Source organism: Colletes latitarsis, chromosome 8, assembly GCF_051014445.1.
Source record: "Colletes latitarsis isolate SP2378_abdomen chromosome 8, iyColLati1, whole genome shotgun sequence".
NCBI lineage: Eukaryota > Metazoa > Arthropoda > Insecta > Hymenoptera > Colletidae > Colletes > Colletes latitarsis.
The window spans coordinates 21,210,233-21,225,120 of record NC_135141.1 but is presented as its reverse complement, the minus strand read 5'-3'; the positions used below and the strand labels follow the sequence as shown (position 1 = coordinate 21,225,120).

At 35.2% G+C, this 14,888-nt stretch overlaps 3 protein-coding genes across 3 annotated transcripts; 1 reads left to right on the top strand and 2 right to left on the bottom strand.

Annotated features, from left to right (window-relative positions):
• Window positions 1-202: 202 nt before the first annotated feature.
• On the bottom strand, window positions 203-4,501 carry LOC143344440 (uncharacterized). Its single transcript, XM_076770496.1, has 3 exons — window positions 4,409-4,501; window positions 3,678-4,013; window positions 203-3,267 (listed from the first exon to the last, which is right to left on the bottom strand). The coding sequence occupies exon 3, from the start codon at window positions 3,139-3,141 to the stop codon at window positions 2,101-2,103; it is 1,041 nt and encodes a 346-aa protein (XP_076626611.1). The 5' UTR covers window positions 3,142-3,267; window positions 3,678-4,013; window positions 4,409-4,501; the 3' UTR covers window positions 203-2,100.
• Window positions 4,502-4,616: 115 nt separating this feature from the next.
• LOC143344441 (zinc finger protein 346) lies at window positions 4,617-8,518 on the top strand. The gene is made up of 6 exons (XM_076770497.1): window positions 4,617-4,842; window positions 5,123-5,319; window positions 5,478-5,616; window positions 5,747-5,776; window positions 7,460-7,599; window positions 7,681-8,518. Exons 2-6 carry the CDS (start codon window positions 5,131-5,133, stop codon window positions 7,846-7,848), a joined length of 666 nt encoding a protein of 221 aa, XP_076626612.1. The 5' UTR covers window positions 4,617-4,842; window positions 5,123-5,130; the 3' UTR covers window positions 7,849-8,518.
• LOC143344439 (dynein regulatory complex protein 1) lies at window positions 8,478-14,183 on the bottom strand. The gene is made up of 11 exons (XM_076770495.1): window positions 14,050-14,183; window positions 12,932-13,040; window positions 12,379-12,729; window positions 11,895-12,292; window positions 11,317-11,533; window positions 11,133-11,259; window positions 10,862-11,076; window positions 9,759-9,904; window positions 9,443-9,663; window positions 8,673-9,058; window positions 8,478-8,601 (listed from the first exon to the last, which is right to left on the bottom strand). Exons 1-11 carry the CDS (start codon window positions 14,181-14,183, stop codon window positions 8,521-8,523), a joined length of 2,385 nt encoding a protein of 794 aa, XP_076626610.1. The 3' UTR covers window positions 8,478-8,520.
• Between the last annotated feature and the right edge of the window lie 705 nt (window positions 14,184-14,888).

Sequence of the window (14,888 nt, the reverse complement as noted above, 5' to 3'; positions counted from 1 at the left end):
AACGGACCGTCGCGCTGGATCGTACGCAAAATTCCGAAGGAGACGAAAACTTTTTCGCGGCTTGTCATGGTTTTTTCCCCCGCTTGTGTCTAAGCTTTTGTGGCGTTAGTGATAACAGATTAACAATAATCGTGATAATCGTATTAATCAGAACGTTAATTAATAATAATAATCGCTAAAACTAATCTCTAAAAGTAGTTAAAAAAAAGACAAAAAAAAAAGAAAAAAAAAATGAAAATATCAACAGCCCTGCTATTACACTCCTAGTACTTAGAACTAACACGATCTGCACATCCGCTCATCGTTTTTTTTATAATACATCCGTATGTATATGTATACGTATATACAATATGTATCTGTGTGTACAATACACTTCGATATGTGAAAAGTAAGTACACCCATGGAACTGATTTCAAAGCTGTGTAATTGTCCTACGCGATAAAAGAATACCAACACCGAAACGTTTTCTATCGTTCAGATACGTACGCGGTGAGGTATACAGAAATTAGTACAATGGGGGGGATAGGGAAGGAACCGAAGCAAGGATAGGGGGGAGAGGGAAGAAAGAAGTAGAAGTAAACGTAAGAGAGGGGAAAATGAGAAGAAGAAAACAAACTTAAGATTTAAAGCTAAAAAAGAAAACCATGGTGACTGTGTCACGGGTCCTACCAATGCACGCACTATGCATGTTACTGAATAAAGTAACGTTTGCGTGTTTCTAATAATAATAACAGTAGTAGTAACAGTAATGATAATAATCAGAATAGTGAGAATAATATATAGTTGGGGAAATGTCGGTGGTGGTGGTGGTAATGTTAGTGAGAATATTAGTAAGAGTAGTACTAGTAGTTGTAGTAATAATAATAGTAGCAGCATTAGTAATAGTAATATTCTTGTTTTTTTTTTTTGTTTGTTTGTAAAAGTAATAGTAGGGTGTCTACCAAACACCTTCGGTAGAGACCAATGTCCGTTAAATTCTGACAGCTACATCGCTCCGTGACATTGCTTACTTTTTTTTTTCCTCGTTTTGATATCATCAAAATAGTAAACCAATAGTTTAAACGTTGTAGATAATAATTACTATCTATATCACAGATCCAAGTGACTAAACTCCTTTAAAAATATAATATAAATATGTTATGCGTATAATGGTTCGCGCATAATATATATACACACATAGATATATATATATGTATATGTACTCGCAGTGTGATTGAAAAATAGGTAAATCAAGAAGTGCGGAAACTTGGAAAACTCGTGTAGAAACGTTACGCGATAGTTTATGCTAACATCGATGTACCACGACGAGATCGATAAAACGAGGAAAATTCAGCGGTCGAGGTTTAATTATCGATCGCTGCTCGAGTACGTCCCTTCGAACGGTGCTATTTAATTCTCGTTAAAATTACGCTCGTCAACGTAGTAATCCATTAAATGGACCGAGGGGGTGACCGAATACGTGCAAAACGGTAATCAATTTACAATTGATTTTCAACTCTCTTCCGTCTTCTTTTTTTTTTTAAATCGAAACAAGATTGGTGCGTAAAAATTCTTTAGTATTATTAATTCACGACTGGGTTCAAGCATCCATCGCGATCCAGAAAGCGGATGCTCTTTAGGCACTTTGTTTAACCAGCACCGTTAAATGACACGCGATCGAAGAGCCCGCGTTAGAGCGCTGACGTCGCGCGAATCGTCGCTACGTTCGTGGTAAAAATCGTCATTGCTGGCATAAACTGGCATTCAATTGTTGCGTTGAATATATTCGGTGTACGAGATCGGAGGACTCGTGTTCGAGTACTGAGCGTACAAATAGAGTGCAGGGTGAAGCCCTGGTGGAGGAATGCCGCGATGCAGTTGATGCGAATGATGATGCGACTCTGATGAATCTATAGGGGATGACATTTGCGGGTAGAGTTGGGAGTTGAGGCTATCCAAGGAACTGGAAGAGCCCGTCGTTTGGTAGACACTCTGCGATGGTGTGTGCTCGTGAGACACGGGTGAATTAAGTGTGAATGGCGAAGACGCCGAGGTGGGACATACTACTTGCTGCGGTGACTGGTGTTGCGGTAGGGACTCGGACATACTGCCGTCTAAACACTAGTTGGTAGTCTGCGGATGTAGCAGTGGTAGAGGAAGTTGAAGATTGTTTTGCTTCGCTAAACTTGCAATCTCTGCCGCGATGCCTCCTTTGGATCCTGCCAAACCGTCCAACGAAGAAGGTCCCTCGCTGTAACGTAAATCACAGACCGGGCTTTCAAAACCTGTACCCGGCGTTCCGCCGCCGGTGCTTTGAGGCGTCGGTGGATTGTGATTCGTATTGCTTTGATTTATATCACGGTGTACTCGATTCTGATGCCGTATGAGATAACTGTCACGTACAAAAGTACGTCCACAGATGTTGCACTCGTACGTAGTACTTGCGGTATGGGTACGGATGTGAATTGCGAACTGACTCTTCGACGTGAACGTGAGAGAGCATCTGTCGCACACCAACGGTTTCTCGGCGACGTGACTCCAACGATGCGCGGTCACGTAGCTCTTCACTGCGAAACGTTTTTGACATATATCGCAGGCATACGGTCTCTCTCCCGTGTGCACACGTTTATGAGTATTAAGACTACTCTTTTGCGTAAACCTTTTCAAACACAGCTCGCATTGGAAGGGTCGTTCTCCTGTGTGCGTCCTCATGTGCACTTCCAAATATGGTTTACGGCAAAAACTGGCTTCGCATACTGTACAATGATATGGTTTGTTGCCCGAGTGAAGTTTCATATGTACATAATACGACGAAGCAGAAGATAGCACCTTGCCGCATACTTTACAAGGCTGTGGTCTTGACCTTGAACCCTCTTTAACAGTTTGCTGTCCCGTCGATTGACGGCTCGGAGCCTCCTGTTGCACGCTCTGACTCTGCTGCTGTCCCTGTTGCGCTTGCTGACTCTGCTGTGTTTGTTGTTGACCCTGTTGTTGACTTAATTGTAGCGTTGTCTGTTGCTGAGGATGACCCTCTTGCTGAGAAAGATCCTCACGGTCGTCGGACAGATTCACCATAGAGTTCGAACCATCTGAACGGCTCGAAGCAACAGAATAAAAGCCCATGGGCTCGCTCTTGATTTGTTGTTCGAACATGGATGTCATTATGTCGGTTTGCTGCTGCTGAGCCAGCTGTTGCGATTGCGGCTCCTGCTGCTGCACTGCTTCTTGATGGGGGAGCAGAGTCAGGTTGCGCTTGACAAGCTGCTCATATCCTGCGTACCAATCCACCTGTGTGACAGGGAACCTCTATAAATCGCCATTTAAGACGTTCGTTAAAACGCAAAAAAGTTGCGCACAACGTGGACAGTCTTGCAATTTCGGTTCATGGCGTGCCCGACTACGAACATACGCGTGTCAGGTTAGACCAATCGTTTTGACATTTATCTTTGACAAGTGACAGAAGGTAGCTGGACGATCAGCTGATTGCATAACTTTTACGCGAAGCGCTTCGAGACGGCACGATGCCGTCGTCAACAGAACGTAGCCCAGAAGCGAGCAACACGGTCGACTCTATTTTTAAAAAAAGCGACGGGAGAAACGGCGGAATATTTTGACTGCGAAACCGGATTCTTCGCGAGCACTTCGCGAGTGGGGGTCGCTTTCGCTGCGGTCGAGAAAGAAAGCATCGTTTTACGAACCTTTGCTAATGTAGTAGTCTGGGCTAGGGTCGAAAAACGTCACGCCTCATCGAGCGCACGCCTCCCGTTCACGAGCGGCTTCACGGACAATCGCGAAACATTTGTACGGCCAAATTGTTTTTCTCCGACACAAAATATAAGATGGCTGCGACTATATTTCGCGACCGTCACCTATATGCACTCGACAAACACACGCGCCTAAGTACCGACCGACGATATTCCCCAACTTTTCTAATTGGCTGCCCTTCTTAAGCCGCGAATATTATACTCGGCTACGTCCAACATCGCGCTTCGAAAACCGCTGATTGGATCGATCTCTCGCAAAGCTTCATTCACCTGTTTGATTTTATGCATATTTAAGAGACAAACTTTCTCGATACGAGTAACGTCGATTCCATCGTGATATAATACGATTTTTTCAACCGTCTCGTTGGACATTTATTAAAGTATTCCATAAACGAAAAGAAACTATGAGTAGCACGCACTTTTCGTATTTTCTTTCTGAGATTATAAATTTTCATATACATCTCGTACAAATTTCGGATATACGATTAAAGAACTCGATAATTTCGTTAATATCGATATGAAAAAATAATATATATGTAGACGATGTATACAAAAGTAGGAAGCTAAATACCCGACGAAGCAAATATTTATAACTGAAATTTGATAAGAAAGAAGCAATCGTTTAATAAATATTTTAGAATTATAAAACAATAAATTTACTATACCATATTTACGTATCTTTCTTCTAATTTCACCGATGCTTCATTTAGGAAAGACTCGTTAAGTGTCTCTCGTAAGAACACATGTTATTGATAACAATTTTAAATCTCTTCCAAATTGTGCGCAGTATGTATTTCCATCCGTGTTGCAATTATTAAACGCACCTTGAGTGACGACATACTAGGAACTCTGAGGGCCTATCAGCCTATCAAATGTAATTTCAAACTGTAACGCCTTGGAATAATGTTCCTAAAAAATCAGGCGACCAACTCGAAAACTTGCGTGTTCGATACTTCAATGTACTGAAGGGAAGTTATTTCATTTATAAACACAACTGTCCGCTAAATAACTTTGGTGTTTCATTGAAAATCGGAAGAGTTTACTATACGAGCTGAACATTATTGAATTTGGTCACAGTCACATTCGAGATTACAAATAGGTACATTCAAAATTACATTTCAAATAAATAATTTTCAAAAGTATATAGTTTGACAAAATTGAACAATAATTTTTAATTGAAATTAGTTTAATAAAGATCACAATCTTGTAATTATTAATGTATCACGTTAATAACATGGTACATGTAACAATGTAGTATGTTAATTTATCTCTTAACTATTATATTGTTATAAAATAACGTTTAATTGAGGTTTATATATTTGATCGTTAGTATATTTATATGCTCATTGCATTAATCAATTTTTATGTTAAACTTTTAGTTTTAATAATGGCTGTATCTTCCGAAGACATGATGAGTCGCAGTCTCAATGATCCTGTAACTAAAGCAGTAGTAGATAATATAATGGGTAATTTACCTACAAAAAAACCTTTTGTTCGCTGCAATGATTGTGACCTTTCATTTACGAGTCAAACAGTATTAGACACGCATTTACAAGGTGCTCGCCATGCTAAACAGGTTTGTAAAAATGGAATCATATATGGAGACAAACCCTATTCAATTTATAGAAAATAGTAATATGAGATAATGTACATACAATAAGAGAAATAAACTTTGAAGCAGAAAACAAAAAATACAGTAGGTTAGAAATATAGATATACATGCTTATTTTATAGATTAGATCCAAAAATATAATGGCATCGCTCGAAGAAACAAAAGTAGCATTTACAAAGGACGAGGAAACAAATGGACTGAAATGCAATGTGTGTAATGTGTGTCTAAATTCTATACAACAACTTCAAACACATTTGAATGGTATTTTATAAATTGAAATCTTTGGTAATGATTTATAATAGCATAAATTTGCATTATTGTAAATAATTACCAACTCTTTTTTTTTATGTTTCTATATTTATATCAGATTCAGAAACATTCTTTTTTATAGGAATCCGGCATAAAAAGAAAACAATGAGAGGTAATAAACCCTATATGGTACGAAAATCTTTATCATATGGGTTCAGATATAGTCGTGCTATGTGCATGGAAAAAATAATAGAAAAAAATATTGTTGTGCTAATCTACTGCCTAATTTTATTTATATTCGCATGCTTATTGCTATTGCTAACCTTCTCTTTCCACCTGTTTCTATAAATTAATATAAAATTCACAGATCAATGTTTAGATAGCTTTAATTCAACAGTGATGCTTAGTGATATTTTTCATGCTTGTTATAAATTATGTGTCATTATTTACTGTTCATTATTTATTATTATTTATTATTATTTATTATTATTTATTGCATATTATTTATTATTTATTTTTGTCAGACTGGAAGTGTATATTTATTATTTATTTGCATGTGAACATAGTGCCATTAAAAACAGCTCAATTGAGAGATATTTGGTTGCTTAATATAATTAATAAAGTTCATATTGTTCACAAAATATTTTGACTCTTCCCCCTCGTTGGATTCCTTTTAAAAATGTATGAATTACACGTGCATTTTTTCCTTTTATCGAATAAATAAGCTTGAACGATGCTAATTATTTATGTTTTATAAAATTAACAACATTTCATAATTTTCATGGTATGTAACAATTTTCTCAATTATAGTTTTATTGTGAAACATAAGTCTATTATAAATTATTTATATCATTTTTTTATTATTTAATATAAAACAAGACGAAGTAATTTTCTTAAGGGCCCTTATATGTATGTAAATATATGTGTCTTCTAGAGAAAACATTCGAAACTTTATGCTATTTTTGTGACTCGAAACTCTCGAAATTCAGGTAAATAATAATTTGTATAAATAACGTACGAGAATATTATGACAATATGAATTTATTTTTATTGAACTAATAATAATCCAATTGAGTTTGTGTTTAAACGTTAGATCCATTTTAATTACTGTGATTTCATTAATTCAGTACAAAAATCGTTTATTCAGATTCATACCTTGCATCCATTTCCATAACTTCTTCCAATGAATGATTGGAAATAATTATTGCTTGAAGTTTTCTTTGCTTATTTATTTATTTACATTATAGCTTACATTTAATTTTGTCAAACAAATTTGTTAAAATTTTAGTTTTTGATAAAATAGATACTTTGAGGAAAAAGAAAGAAATAAGCATTCCACGTTTCGAGGGTTTCGAGTTTCGAGATTTTCGAGAGTTTCGAGTTTTGCGAAGTTAAAAATCAAGTAATAATTTCAGATTAGAAATTATGCCTACAGTTCAGTGATATTTTATAAAAAGTAATACAACTTTTGGGAAATTCACATTAATGATAAAACTTTGGTTTTAACTCGTTTGTACCAAATCATAAATACGAAACCTGTACATTGCCTTGTTTAAAAAAAATGCAATAGATATAATTTTTTAAAAGATGTTCATGTAGACGTTTCCTTAAGCAAGTTCATATACTTTAGATATACCGAAGACACATTTTTTTAAACTTATAAGGACTCATTTGTAGATGTATGTATACGCATATACATGTGAAATTTTTTAATTACGCCTTTTGTTAAAACTATTTACATTAATGGTTGCTTTCTCCATAGCATGAATGTAGTGTTCAAGCTGATTTATTATCACATTTGACCGCTTCAGCGGTTGTGATACATAGATAGTGTTGATCGCACATTGATGCTTAGGTGGGTGGGGTGGCAAAGAAGTTGGCAGTCCAGTAGCATCGGCCCCCATGGATATCCAGGAGAACTCTACTTCTAAAGGTGTATCACTGTCATGCAACATGTGCAACAAGATCTTTAATTCCCCAGCACAATATAATGTGGTATGTTACGTTTGTTGCTTAAAAAAGGTCAAGTAAATATATGGTGATTGCTTAACGATAACAGTTTATATTACATTACAGCATATAACATCAAAGAAACATACTAGTAAGTTAAAACAAGCAAAGATTCAAAAAAAGAAAAGATTCTTTCCGTATTGGAAAAAGCCTAAAACTGGTGTAAATTCAAAAAACCTTGTTCAATCGCTATCGAACAACTTTGTACCTGGAGGTTTCACAAATCAGACATAGGAAAAAATGTGAGAAAATTAATATGTCTATTTTAATACATACACTAATCATTCGGATGTACATGTTTTATTTTTTAAATAGCAGAGTTTATTTTGAAAATTGTATTACCAGATGAAATCGATTTTGAGTTTAAAAACAAAACACTCGACTATATGTATAAAAGCAACATATAGACAATGTTGTTTGTAATTTCATTTTATAAGCATTTATGTTTTGTAATGTATTCGATTTTATACCTCTCTTTTTGAACTATTTTCTTTATTATATAATGTAAATACATATTTGAGATAAACTGAATTAAAGTTGATATTAATATCATTTTTATTAAAAATATTTAATAATTATAAAAAATACAAAATCAGACCAAATAAAGCGTGTATTATATGTTAAAGGATGGAATATGTCAATTGTAGTTAAATGATCGTTGTTTTATGCAAACGATATAATTCGAGAGATCGTAAAATTTTCAACTTGATACTTATAGAAACTCCAAAGCAAGAAGTTTGAATCTGTCTCATCAAAATTTTAACCTATGTATAAAATATTTGATTTCTCTCTAGTTTTTATTATTGAATGATATAGCACAAAACGGTACTGATGTATTGTATGAATGTATATACACATGTCCATTTAAACAGCATTTGAAAAATATATAATGTTGAAAATGATATTTCACGCTGTGTAACTTCTTTGATCTTGCAGTATATGTTGAAGAAGCTTTGTATCTCTTTCTGTTAACTCCACGGTTCGGGGCTGAAAATCAGTTACATACGTATAATTGAAAGTACTCGATAAGTTATTTGTCTCTTATTATTTGCAGTTACCTCTGCCGAATAAGTTTTCAATAAATGACTCAGTTCTGCATTTTGCTTTCTCAGAAATTCAGTTTCAGCATTTAATTCATGCCTCTTTTTTAGCATCTCGTAATATTTTTTTAGACCAACCAACAAGTTATCCCAGAGTCTCTCTTTGTCCGCTGAAAAGATACTTTTATACCGTTGCCAAAATTCAGTAATATCTTTATCCGTTATGTTTCGTGACACTGTGACTTTTACTTTTAATATTCTTTTAGCGATAGGTACAACACTTTCTTCTTTCTTAACAAATTCGTACCTCTCTACGAATTCTTTCAAAGCATTGGTCACAAATTCCGTATTAATTGCCAATAAGTGACCTTTGTCGCACACCAACTGTCGCTTTGGTTTACCACCTGTTCAAGACAATTTATGTCAAGATTGGTAAAAGACATACAGAGTGTTCGGCCACATCTAGGAAAAATTTTAATGAGAGATTCTAGAGGCCAAAATAAGACGAAAATCAAGAATACAAATTTGTTGATTGAGGCTTCATTAAAAAGTTATTAACGTTTAAAGTTTCGCCTGTAGAACAGCTGAGTGAGAACCACTATCGCGTGCACGCAGCTGTTTTACAGGCGGAACTTTAAACGTTAATAACTTTTTAACGAAGCCTCAATCAACAAATTGGTATTCTTGATTTTCGTCTTATTTTAGTCTCTAGAATTTCCCAATAAAATTTTTCCTAGAAGTGGCCGAACACCTTGTTTAGAGAACAAGATTAAATTTTTATTTTATACCACTGTCGACTTCAACAATGCCTTCTGCAACACAGACAGATGGAATCTGTACATCCTCGGATGACGTTTCAGTCGAAGAAGTTTCCGTTGTGCTACTCTCAATTATTGTTTCCGTTTTGTCGCGGAATTTTGTGCAACAAAGTGCATCTTGCACGGCTGCAACTAATTTATCTTCTTCCGGATTAGGTTCACCGTTGCCGCAAACGGAGGGTAAAGTGGTACTGCGGTTTGGCGTTCAATATTCACAATTTAATTATACGAATAATCAATTCTAATAACCGGATAATAAATTTATAAAATTAGGCTTTTCACGTACACAGACGAAGTTTCTGTAGTTTCGCCAGATCGCCCACAAATACTCGGTGTAGTCACAGTTTTGACTGTACACGTGGGACAATACGCGTATGGTAAGAAGAAGTTCAATAAGAATTGAAGGTCTTGTTCGGATGTAATTTTTAATGCCTGAAAATTTAGTGAAAGTAACGTAGACTTTTCGATCGTGAGAATAATATTTATCAAGTAAAATCGTACGAAATTAAACTATTTAAAATGAAAGTCGAATCAGAAAATCTGCATTTAAATCTGCGGTTACGAGAACTTAAACTCCAGATTTTCCGCTTACGAAGCAGCTGCTCCACCCACTAATCCAATATATTCTCTTGTAAAGTACTTGAAACTTAAAAACTTTTATGTTCGAAATTTTAAGAAGGATAAAAGTTTTAAGTTTTCAGTAATATATGTATATAATTGGCCTTGCTCATCGGCGATGCTATTTAGATATGTTTCACTAATAATGTGTAAAATATGAATAATATGAAAATAAAAAAATTTATACGTTTGTTGTGTCACAGAAATACATGTTTCAGGCATAAATACAGGGTGTTTGGTTACCCCTGGGAAAAATTTTAATGGGGGATTCTAGAGGTCAAAATAAGACGAAATTCAAGAATACTAATTTGTTGATGGAGGCTTCGTTAAAAAGTTAATAACGTTTAAAGTTCCGCTCGTACTGAATTTTTTTCTAGGAAGTGAGTAGCATTTCGAGGGTAGGTCTATTCACCAAAAATTGTTGTAATTGACCCCTGCAACCGAAAATAATTTTTCCAAAACGATTTGAAATTTTTTTTTCCCGTCGAAAAATTTCACACCTTTTCGAATTTTTTTCTAGAAAGTGGATAGGATTTCGGGGGTATGTCTATTCACCAAAAATTATTGTAATGGACCCCCGCTACCGAAAATAATTTTTCCAGTACGATATGAAATTTTTGAATTTAATTGTTAATAACTTTTTAACGAAGCCTCCATCAACAAATTGGTATTCTTGATTTTCGTCTTATTTTGGCCTCTAGAATCTCCCATTAAAATTTTTTCCAGGGATGGCCGAACACCCTGTATACTCATGATTAATGAGAAGAGTACCTCGAATACTTTGTCCAATCTAATTAGTAACTTGTCATTCTCTGCGAAGTCAGACAGTAGGTTCTTCAAAGTATCCTCTATAAGATAATCGCAATGATCGGATATTAGTTTTGAAATGTGGTTCAGTAGACGTCGTTCCAAATTGATATCTTCCAAAGTCGTTGCCGGTTCGTACGACTTGGAAATTATTTTCCTTTTCCTCGCCTCCTCTTTTTCTAAAATCGTAAACAAAGATTTATCTACAAATACAATTACGCGACAAAAATTTTACCCTCTTTCAAAGCACACATCGCGCCGCAATACGATGGTAAATCTTCTTTTCTCAGTAACTGTTCCGTCGGTGGTTCCCATTCTATTCCCAGCAACTGTTCATGTATAATTCTGTCCGCCGCTAAAATCTGAAACACGCTCGTTTAAAGGAACCTTTATCATTCGCAGCCCCATTTTCAAAGTACCTTATCAACTAATTCGTTGGCAGTCTCGATATTCATATCCCAAATCTGCATATATTTTCTATCATTTACGGTTGCCAAATGATTAGACTTTTCCTCCAGATCTATTATAGCTTTTTGCGATTTCAAAATTTCGTTCGTCAGCCTTTGAATTTCCAATCTCGTTGATTCCTCCAAATCCGTGTACGTTTTTTTAAAACCATTCATAGCATCTTGAAGCCTGAGACCCAAGTATTAAATTTTATAAGATGGAGTTTGCTGGGAAAAATTTTAATGGGATATTCTAAAGGCCAAAATAAGACGAAAATCAAGAATACGAATTTGTTGATTGAGGCTTCGTTAAAAAGTTATTAACGTTTAAAGTTCCGCCTGTAGAACGACAATCTGCGAACAGCTGTGTGAGAACCACCATCGCGTGCACGCAGCTGTTCTACAGGCGGGACTTCAAACGTTAATAACTTCTTAACGAAGCTTCAATCAACAAATTGGTATTCTTGATTTTCGTCTTATTTTGGCCTCTAGAATCACCCATTAAAATTTTTCCCAGAAGCGAAGAAATTTTTCCCAATATTGTTGCCAACTTGTTTATTCTTCTCTTCTGTTGGTTCTTCACGATAATGTTTTCTTCTTCCCGGCGCTTCAGCACGGCGTAATTGTAATCCAATTTCTCGACATTCATCAGGCACAAAGCTTTCATGTTCTGCACCTCCTGCTGGAGCTGTTGTATCTCTAATTCGAAATTGATCTTCAGTCGCCTGAACTCTTCCTGGTGTTCTGTAATCGCTTTCCTCATTTCTTCCTCGTAGTCGCGCATTATTTCCTTCTTCTTCTCTCTTGCTTCCACGGTGTCTTCTTTGTACTTTTGCAACAGTGCCTCCCATTTTTCCTGAGAGGTTGTCAGAAGCGTTTTGCGCTCCGATTCGATGACATTCTCGACCATCTGCAGCTCGTGACGGTAGGCTTTGGTCATCGTGCGGACCTGCAGGAAACATTCCTCGTTAAAAATTGTACAAAATTTACGATTATCCAAAATTATTATGTAAAAAATTTAATTGAGAAACTCACTTGATTTTCCATCCTTTCGATGAGCAAATCGATATCTTCGTTTTGGTTGTTCACTTCCTCGGCGTACATTAGATCGGCTTTCTCCAGTTCTTGCTTCAATTCCGCGATTAGGGCGTCCTTTTTATCCAGAACTTCGAGGCACTTGGCATTCTGAGACTCTAATTCGTCGTGAATATCTAGCGGGTCTTTGCAGGCAAGAATTTCGGGCCACTTCTGGCTAATCACGAAGTACTTCTCCGTACACTTTTTGTCCTCCTCTTCGAGTGCCGCCAATAATCTCTCCCTCGTCTCTTGCATTTCCTTGCGCCTTTGCAGTTCCCTTGCATCGTTCGCTACTTTCACGCCGGAAACCTACGAACATAATGACGCTCCATTATTATTTAAAATAAACTGAGCATACTTTGTAATAAACTAATATTAATAATTTTTATTTATCACCGAAAAAAAAAAAAATATTGTGATCGAAGTTTTGAAAATAAAGACATGCTTGTTTGGATTAAAAAAAGAGTTCGATGTTGTTATAATTTATTAAAAATTATCAAATCACGCGTACCACTTCGTCTCCTTCAACGGCCAATTTTTCCAAAGCGTTTATACTTTCGAGTACTTGTTTCTCGATAGGCGTTATTTCCACAATTTCCGTGTCCTCGGCTGTTGATTGTCTGAAATTAAATATTCGATTCGTTTAGTCATTTATACAGGGTGTTGGGAAAAATTTTAATGGGAGATTCTAGAGGCCAAAATAAGACGAAAATCAAGAATACCAATTTGTTGATGGAGGCTTTGTTAAAAAGTTATTAACAAATAAATTAAAAAATTTCAAAACGTTCTGGAAAAATTATTTTCAGTTGCGGGGGTCAATTACAATCATTTTTGGTGAATACACATATCTTCGAAATTCTATCCACTTACGAGACAAAAATTTGAGATGGTGTGAAATTTTTCGACGGAAAAAAAAATTTTCAAATCATTCTAAAAAAATTATATTTAATTACAGAGGTCAATTACAAGCATTTTTGGTCATTACACATACCCCCAAAATCTAACGCACTTTCGAGAAAAAAATTCCTTACCGAAAATCTAATTAGATGCCTAAATTCGACGAAAAAAAAAAAATTTGAAATCGCTCTGGAAAAATTATTTTCGTTTGCAGGGGTCAATTACAATAATTTTGTATCATTAGACATACCTCCGAAATCCTACGCACTCTCGAGAAAAAAATTCGAGAAGGTGTGAAATTTCTCGACAAAATTAAAAAATTTCAAATTGTTCTGGAAAAATTATTTTCGGTTGCGGGGGTCAATTACAATCATTTTTGATGAATAGATATACCCCCGAAATCTTGCGCATTTTCGAGAAAAAAATTCAGTACGGGTAAAACTTTAAACGTTAATAACTTTTTAATAAAGCCTCAATCAACAAATTGATATTCTTGATTTTCGTTTTATTTCGGCCTCTAGAATCCTCCATTAAAATTTTTTCCAGGGGTGGTCGAACACCCTGTATAGATAGCTAATTCACAAGATGTGTCACAATTAGTGGTACAATTTAGGAGGAAGTGATTCCAGGTGCAAAAATAAACTTTTTATATATAATATTTTTGTACATTGAATATATTCATAGAATTTCTATGGCCTAAATATTACAATCAAAATTATATTTAATTCTTACTTGTGCAGGGCATCTAAGCGTCGTTGAATACGGAGTTTACGAGCCAATTTTCGCTCGTTTGCATCCGATGATAAAACTGATGGTTCATCCAGATCCTCTGTGATCTCAGGGTATTTTTTGTACATGACAGACATGATTTACAGTTAAGTTATAATTAAAAATTCAATAACGCTTGTTTTTATTGAATATATACGTCAGTTTCAAATGAAAATATTGTAAACAAGGTTAGATACCAATGCTACGTGAAGACTGATAATGAAAGGTAACAATTACATGAAATCAAGTGTATCTAATAAACAACTTTGTTTGTTCGATACATGATTGTTGTTTCTATTTACTGTTGGTAACCGAAGTCATTAGTTTTTCTCCTAAAGATGGCGCTGAATGTCAGTCTTTGCACGACTCCTTTAATTAGATCAGTAGGCCTGCAAAATTGAACGATTCAGATGTTGTACAAACGAATTGAATATATCTTCTAATACGTTGAAAATATGTACATAATTCCAGGTTAATGTACTTGAATGTCATAATTGCGTGTATTTTAATAATTAATAAAAATAGTAGAAATTAATTCCTTTGAAAAAAATTTTTCATTACAACATACATATGTAGATGTATACATACGTAGTACACATAAGTACAACGGGTTTCAATACGTTATAGCATCGTTATCACCAGACGTAAAAATTAAATATTTGTATTCGTACATTTTCCTGAACTATGGATCGAGGTACATCCATGCTACTTACATACAACCATTACAGAAATAAATTATATATGGTAAATGATCCAATGACGAATGAAAGAAGAAGGTTGTGCAATAAGTAGTAAATTATCGT

Bases quoted from the DNA above. Each gene is read 5' to 3' on its own strand.
- LOC143344440 (XM_076770496.1), bottom strand. From the start codon at position 3,141: ATGACATCCATGTTCGAACAACAAATCAAGAGCGAGCCCATGGGCTTT.
- LOC143344441 (XM_076770497.1), top strand. From the start codon at position 5,131: ATGGCTGTATCTTCCGAAGACATGATGAGTCGCAGTCTCAATGATCCT. The intron at 5,617-5,746 runs GTATTTTATAAA...TCTTTTTTATAG, and splicing joins ACTTCAAACACATTTGAATG to GAATCCGGCATAAAAAGAAA. The intron at 5,777-7,459 runs GTAATAAACCCT...ATTGATGCTTAG, and splicing joins TAAAAAGAAAACAATGAGAG to GTGGGTGGGGTGGCAAAGAA.
- LOC143344439 (XM_076770495.1), bottom strand. From the start codon at position 14,183: ATGTCTGTCATGTACAAAAAATACCCTGAGATCACAGAGGATCTGGAT. The intron at 9,905-10,861 runs GTACTCTTCTCA...CTAAATTTTCAG, and splicing joins GATTGGACAAAGTATTCGAG to GCATTAAAAATTACATCCGA. The intron at 9,059-9,442 runs GTATAAAATAAA...TGTCTTGAACAG, and splicing joins CATTGTTGAAGTCGACAGTG to GTGGTAAACCAAAGCGACAG.